This window comes from Wasmannia auropunctata, unplaced genomic scaffold, assembly GCF_000956235.1.
Source record: "Wasmannia auropunctata unplaced genomic scaffold, wasmannia.A_1.0 LD314820.1, whole genome shotgun sequence".
Lineage (NCBI taxonomy): Eukaryota > Metazoa > Arthropoda > Insecta > Hymenoptera > Formicidae > Wasmannia > Wasmannia auropunctata.
In genome coordinates, this window is record NW_012048070.1 from 3,524 (window position 1) to 11,693 (window position 8,170).

At 26.6% G+C, this 8,170-nt stretch overlaps 2 protein-coding genes across 2 annotated transcripts; both read left to right on the forward strand.

Annotated features, from left to right (window-relative positions):
* The first annotated feature begins 447 nt into the window (after nucleotides 1–447).
* On the forward strand, nucleotides 448–4,253 carry LOC105460830 (odorant receptor 22a-like). The gene is made up of 6 exons (XM_011707322.1): nucleotides 448–510; nucleotides 2,334–2,802; nucleotides 2,896–2,995; nucleotides 3,243–3,362; nucleotides 3,781–3,933; nucleotides 4,165–4,253. Exons 1-6 carry the CDS (start codon nucleotides 486–488, stop codon nucleotides 4,219–4,221), a joined length of 924 nt encoding a protein of 307 aa, XP_011705624.1. The 5' UTR covers nucleotides 448–485; the 3' UTR covers nucleotides 4,222–4,253.
* Nucleotides 4,254–5,476: 1,223 nt separating this feature from the next.
* On the forward strand, nucleotides 5,477–8,163 carry LOC105460831 (the record flags this gene model as incomplete). The annotated part of the gene is made up of 5 exons (XM_011707323.1): nucleotides 5,477–5,837; nucleotides 6,406–6,874; nucleotides 6,973–7,072; nucleotides 7,270–7,389; nucleotides 8,143–8,163. Coding segments are annotated over exons 1-5 (1,044 nt in total), but the record flags the coding sequence as incomplete, so codon positions are not given.
* Nucleotides 8,164–8,170: the final 7 nt, after the last annotated feature.

Below are 8,170 nucleotides of genomic sequence, written 5' to 3' on the forward strand. Positions count from 1 at the left end.
ATACATTTAACTATTATAATAAACATTAGTCATTTATCAAAGATATTTAAAAGATTTTGTTGTTTAGTATTTATTAGTGTTTAAATAATTTCTAAATTTGTAGAATTGTCTTTAAATATTTTATCTTATTTATTCTATTAAATATAATATTTTTTACGTTTTGCATTAATTATTATATGTATGATTAACATTTTATATTTCTTTTCATGAACTGTGACTCACTAAGATTTCTACAGGTAGATTTCGAATGGGCGGTCAAATTGAATCGTATCACTTTAGATTTTATTGGACTTTGGCCTAAAGCTGCACAAAACTCTCAACAGAAATTAATGTGCAATCTCCGGGTGCTTGTCGTTTTCGTGGCGATAACATTCGGCGTTCTGATTCCTTCTATACATTCTTTTATAAGAATCTATGGAGATATCATGTTAATGATAGATAATTTACAATTTACTTTACCAGCTATAACTTGTACAATAAGAATCATGATTTTTTGGTGGAAGAAAGAAGGTAGACAATTTTTTGCTATATTTCAAAATGTAATGCATATAGGCGGTATATAAAAAATTTATAATAATTTCAAAATTTCTTTAAAACTTTGTTTTATATAAAAATAATATATTTTTTAAACATATACACTTACATATATTATGCTAAGGGGCCGTTCATTAATTACGTAAGTATTTATATAGGGGAGGGAGGAATCAGTGAAATCTCTACATGTGCTTACATGGGGGAGGGGAGGTGTCAGAGAGCATAAGTTTTCGTTAGAGTTCCTAACGGAAATCTGGCCAAGCTAGTGTAATCCGAAACGTTTTTTGTTCATATATTAAACATATCCAAAAACTCACGTGAAATCTTGGGGGAGGGGAGGGGTAATTAAAATACTCACGGGGACTCACGTAAAGGGAGAGGGAAGCCTAAAATACCGAAAATAACACTCACGTAATTAATGGACGGCCCCTAATACGTATAAGCTAATTTATTTATGTAAATATTTAATTTATTTTATATTAATAGCAAACCTTTAAATTAAAAAAAAAAAAATATATATATACATATATATGTGAATTATATAAAACCCGCGGATTTCCTTTTAGGTGCGGATTCTTTAAAATATTCCAAGACAAAAATCCTAATACGAAAATATTGGGACTATAATAGTTTTTAAATTAATAGCGATTAAAGTTGGCTAATCACAGAGCTGACATTTCACGCGCTCAGACACGATGATATGACAAGTTACAAGTGCTACGAGGACCCTCTTAACCGAGATCGTCATTCAAATATGCAATCATATTTTTGCTAAGAAATTATTTTTTCTTTTATACGAAATCTATTTGTACATTAAATAATCAATTAATATTGCAACATATAAAAAAATATCAATACAATTACGAGATATTACAATATGTGTTAACTGTCAAAATGAATTCATAACTATGTTCATTTACCCCCTGGTAAATATTTTTATAATAGAAATGTAATGTTTTAGTCTTAACTGTATTAACATATTCAATTCTTTTCATGTTAAAAATGGTTTATTTATTACAAAAATATTCACCATACGAGGTAAATGAATATAGTTATGAATTGATTTTGACAGCTGACACGTATCGTAATATGTCGTAATTGTATTGATATTTTTTCATACGTTGCGCTATTAATTGGTTATTTAATGTACAAATAGGTTTCGTATATAAGAAAAAATAATTTTTTGGCAAAAAAATATTATTGCATATTTGTATGATAATCTCGGCGTTAGTAAGAGGGTCCTCGATAGCACCTTTATTACTTGTCATATCCTCATGTCTGAGCGCGCGAAATGTCAGCTCTGTGATTAGCCAACTTTAATCGCTATTAATTTAAAAACTATTATAGTCCCAATATTTTCGTATTAGGATTTTCGTCTTAGAATATTCTAAAGAATCCGCACTTAAAAGGAATCCGTGGGTTTTGGGACACCCTGTATATACATATATACATATATCGACCGTATATACATATATAACACAAATTAAATAGAGAGAAGGCCAATACGGTCATAACAGGAATTTGATGCTTCTAATATTTCTTATTTGATTTTACATACATATTCTTTAAATTTTAAATTTATAATTATTACCGGATATAAATTTCACATTACGTAACTTTGTTTTCGTTATTTATTTATATATCATTTTTCCTAAAAAATATATTGGTAATTGTTTTATCTTCAACTTTATTTTGTTAAGCTTAATAAACTTTTTACTGCTTGTAATTAAATTTGATATAGTTTTTATTCAAATATTGTTAAATATGCATTGAAATATACAATATTGACATTTTTGAAGCTATCATACCAATCTTAGACATGATTACGGAAGATTGGATAAAACCAAAAAATGTGCAAGAAAGAAATATAATGATTAAAAAAGCGCAGAGTGCACGAATAATTGTTGCATGTGCATATTGTATCATGGCAATAGGATGCCTGTTTATCATCGTTCCCCCTGGCCTTGGAATGTCGATGAGATTAACGACCAATATTACTGATCCAGGCAGAGTGGTGCCTCTACAAACTCATTACATTTATGACGTATCAAAACGACCATTTTATGAATTAACGTATATTAGTCAAGCTGTCTACATAATTCTTTCAGTCTTGTCTTATACTGGAATCGATCATTTTCTTGGTTTGCTAGTTTTTCATATATCCGGTCAATTGGACATTCTTAAGGGTCGTTTGATACATTTGGATAAATATATTAATTCTGACGACATATTAAAGAAATGCGTAACTCGACACATTCGTTTACTTAGGTTTGATATTTACGGGAAATATTCGTATATATATGAAAATAATTCGCATAACGTGTACAATTTGTTTTATACATAATACATGTCTTTTATTAGGGCCATTGCCGTTATTGAAGATGCGTATAATATAACACTTCTCTCATTATTTGCATATTTTGCAATACTCTTCGCTTTCTACGGTTTCCGCATAATTAACGTAAGTATATAAACGTAACGTTTAAAAATAAAAATTTGTTTATTAATTAATTTTTAACGTAAGAATAAATGTAAAATCTTATTAACGTAAAAATAATTTATATACAAACTATATAAACTATATAAACTATCTATATTTATAATAAGATATATTGTCATTATGTTTGAAATATTTTTTGTCATCAACGTATAAAATAAATTAAAATTATTAAAAATTGCATTTCTTACGCATTTTATAAATTAATTAGCTATTTGATGAAGGAAATGATTTATCGGTTACACACTTGATATTTTTTCTGTCAACATTTTTCAATCTATTTGGACACATGTGTCTGTATTGCGCTCTTGGCGAATTTTTAATGGGCCAAGTAAGTTGCATTTTTCTTTTCTATTGTAGACGTGGTATAAGTTATAGATATACTATGTACTTGGCTTTATATATTATACTATATGATTCATTTAAAAAAGATATTATTATTATTATTATTAATGCACAATAAAGTTTAATACTTGTCTCTCTTTCATGTGCACATAGTGAAAATAATTATTATTATCAGAAACATAATAATTATAAATATAATTTATATTAAATTAAATATTGTAAACATTTAATGTCAGGTTTTTAAAAATAAAAATTAATGTTAATTACATTTATTATTTACATAATCACATATTATATTAATTTACAATTAAAATGAGAACATAATTTGTGTACAATTAATAGTTAAATTTATTTCATTATAAGAGAATGTGTAAATACAATTTTTATTTAAAAATACTTTTTAGTGTAATGAAGTATATTATGCAGCCTATTGTAATAAATGGTATTCCGAAACAAAAATTGCACAAAACTTGCTGTTTTTACTGATAAGAAGTGCTAAACCAATTTATCTCACAGCTGGAAAAATATTTCCTTTGACAATGACCACATTTTGCAGTGTAAGATATTTTTGTAATTAATTATAATTATTGCATCAGAAAGTATTTAAATAATACACTACAATTTTAATAATAATTTAAAAGTACACGAATATTTTATTTTATTATATCTATGTGTGTTTTGTATATTTATATACCTTATTTTATGTATACATTATGTATTTTATGTATACCTTAAACTTTGTAATTACATGTTTATTTAATTAATTATTATTAAAATTTATTGTTTAGGTTTTAAAAACATCAGTTGGATATATATCCGTTTTGCATACAACGAAACGTTATTAGAAAAGTGAGATAAATCTAAACTTTTTGATAATGTTATTTTTGTAGAATGCGATAATACTATTATATATATAAGAATATTGTATAAATATGAATACATTATATTAACAAATAACAATTAATAAATAAATTATTGACTGCACGATTTGACATTTTAAAATGTATATCGATATTCTATTAGATAATTAGAAACAAAATAATCTAAAATTTAATTCGATTTATATTCAAAAAAATCCAAATTCTTAATAAATCAAATTAAATTGTAAAATATTAACTATTTAACATTAATTACATTCATTATACATATATATGTAATTTAATGCACATCAATTAGATATTATATTTTTTTAAATTAATATACTAATTAGGGTAATTTTCTTGCACTTATAATTATTATATATTGAAATTTTTTACCTTCTAACAACATATTATGCAACAAATATAAAGTTGCAAATCTACTTTTTCTATTGACAAATAAAGACTATAAGTATTGTGTGATACATTCAATATAAATTCTTCTCAACTACGGTTACAATTTTATAGCCTCTTCCAGAAGTGTGGGAATATAACGTGTGTACACGCAGTTTTTTTTATTGCATGATATCCACCTGCAATTTTTTATTCGCTTATGTCTTCCGCGAAGATCAATGTTGAAAATTTGAAATGAAAGTTAAAGCAGAATATTTAAAATATTTAAAACACCTTGTTGCAAGTTGATGGTTCGACACTTTTGAAAAGAAATACTTATTAAAAGTATGCGCGAAAATGTTTCTTACTAAGAGGTAACATCGATTCATGAAAAAGGAAGAGACGTCAGTCTTTAGATAACATTGGACATGGACAGTTCGAAATATGACAAATACCGAGGTGCTTATAGTCTTGATTATTATGACTGAAATGAAATAATTTTAATAAAGAATTTTATTTGCAATGTGAAGAATGGGAGCGTTTGTAATAATAATAATTTGTGTCTTATTATCACATCATTACGTAAATTATGAATTATCACATTTTATAGTGTATTGTACTTTTTATTAACATTAAACAACGTTATTAAACAACCTATTATAACTATATACTAGTTGCATCTAACTACAGTACATTTTAAGATCCATTATTTTTGTTCAAGTGTCAGTTTGTTATCAGTTTGATTTAATATTTTCTGAATAATTTTTAAATTGCATAATTAATTAAAATGTATAAAAAAATGTATTAAATTTTTATAAGCTATTTTGTTAAATAACTTTTTGTATACTCGGCTTAATTAATATGGCTATATTTATGTATGTTTGTGTATGTTCTGAATAGTGTAATCCTTTTAATCTTCGGATTTATCAAGGTTTCTGCAGATTTCGAATGGGCGGTGAAACTAAATCGTTTCACTTTAAATATTCTTGGACTTTGGCCTAAGAACAAACAAAATCCTTGGCAGAAGTTAGTGTGCAATTTTCGAGTGTTTATATCTTTGCTGGGAATGATGTTCTGCCTTTTTATTCCTTCAATACACTCCTTGATAAAAATTTTTGGTGACAATTTGCTAGTGCTTGATAATTTACAATTTACTTTACCAGTTGTAAGCTGCATGATTAGAATGATAGTTTTTTGGTGGAAAAAAGAAGGTATCCTTGTTGTTTTGACTTGTAAGCTACCATACTTGTAAAAGTATGGTAAATAATGTATGGATCAAATATTAAAAATTGAATATTAACAACTTATTTTAAATATACTTTGCTTGTTTAATTTACTTATAAAGATTTAAGTTACATATAAATTTATTTTATTTATATATATAATAATAGCTGATCATATTAGTATGTTTCTTACAAAGTTTAAAAGTATATTAAGCATTTTCTATATTTCAAAAAATTATATATCGTACAACATTTAGAAAGAACAATAAGTATAATAAAGAAAGATAAACATTTAATTTAGTTAATTATTTTGCATATAAAAATATTATAACAAGTTATAAAAAATATAAATTATATTTATGTGTAATAAGATTCATAGATACGGAATTATTATTTCTGATTTTAAATTAAATCATTTTCCTTGAAAAGATAAAAATAATAATAAAATTGTAACTTTGTCTTTTTTTGTGCTTAATTATTTTTACGACTTAGAATTGAATTTAATGTATTTTAATTCAGTAATGTAAAATGTGCATAAAATTATTTACCTTTTAAGCTATTATACCGATTATAAATATGATCGCGAAGGATTGGATAAAAGCAAAAAGTGACCAAGAGAAAAACTTAATGATCCAAAGGGCGCAAACTGCACGAATAATTAATATTATTTCTTACTGCATAATGGGATTACAGTGCTTCTTTATTGTCGGGCTGCCCGTTTTTGGAACGACAATGAGATTGACTCCGAATATTACTGATCCAGGAAGACCAATGCCTTTTCAAACCCATTATATTTACGATATAACAAAAAGGCCGCAATATGAATTGACATTTCTTAGCCAAGCAATCTACGTGATTATCGGTATGATGGCCTATACTGGAGTAGACAATTTTCTCAGTCTCTTGGTTTTTCATATATGCGGTCAATTAGACATTCTCGAGAATCGATTACATCATTTGGATAAATACATGAATTATCACAAAGTATTAAAATGCTGCATAATAAAACATGTTCGTTTGCTTAGGTTTGTTACTTATAAAAAATATATATACGTAAATATAATAATTTATACAAAATATATGATCCAATACATTTGACATTTGACATTGAAATATCTTTTAGAGCTATTGATATTATTGAAGATATGTACAATATAATACTTCTCTCTTTATTTATATATTTTGCAATACTCTTTGCTTTCTTTGGATTTCGGCTGATTAGCGTAAGTATTTGAAAGGTTATTTAAAGGATAAAAACATGTATGTATGTAAATTGTATAACTAAATTAATATATACATTATTAATGAATACACTAAATTAAGAATTCTGATTAAGAAGTTATTACATTTATATTTACATATTATTACAATAGTTAATATTAATAAGAATAAATACGTTTGCCTTTTAAATTAAAAATAGCTGTTCGACGAAGGAAATAATATGTCGTTTACTCATTTAATCTATTTTATATCTTCCGTTGTCAATATATTTATACACATGTGTATATATTGCATTCTTGGTGAGATTTTAGTGGACCAGGTTAGTTGTATATACAATTTTTTATTTCAGAATTATGCAAATTGAATTTTGCAATTAAATATAATTTTGCACGTTATCCTTAGATTTTCATGATGTATTGATTTTTATTTATATTTGGGAAAATGTACATGTTTAATATACATGGTTTGTCTCGAAAGTAATAAGATTAGTTTTTGTGTTCACGTCAGAAGGGCCAGGAAAAGAAAATAGCAATAGACGTAGTTGGTGAGGGACCTGAAGTACACAGTCAGACCCCTTTCTCAACTGCCTCCGAGCCTTTTTAGCAGTCGATACCATTAGCAAAGTGCGTTGTAATTTTGTGTCTTGTTATGGACAAAAATTCAGCACAGTCTCAAACGCTGCTCAAAATTGTGCTACATTTTGAGCAGCGTTATGCGATCAAATTTTGAAGACAAAGCAGCATCCCCATAAGCTGTTCTCCAACATCTTCAATATTTCGGAACCAGATTTTGACGCAGAATTTAATCGCTGCTCAAGACTGTTGAACTTTGGTCCGTGACAAGACACAAAAATTACAACGCACTTTGCTGATAGTATTGACGGCTAGAAAGGTAACTGAGAATGATCAGACTGTATACCTAGAGGGTTCTCCGCCAACTGCCTCGATTGCCATTTTTCTTTCCTGGCCTTAACTTCTGATGTGCGCACAAAAACTAGTCTCATCACTTTTAGGACAAAACCATTATAATGTATATAATAATTGATATCTAAAAATACTTTCAATTTTTTCAGTGCAATAAAATATATTATGCGGCATATA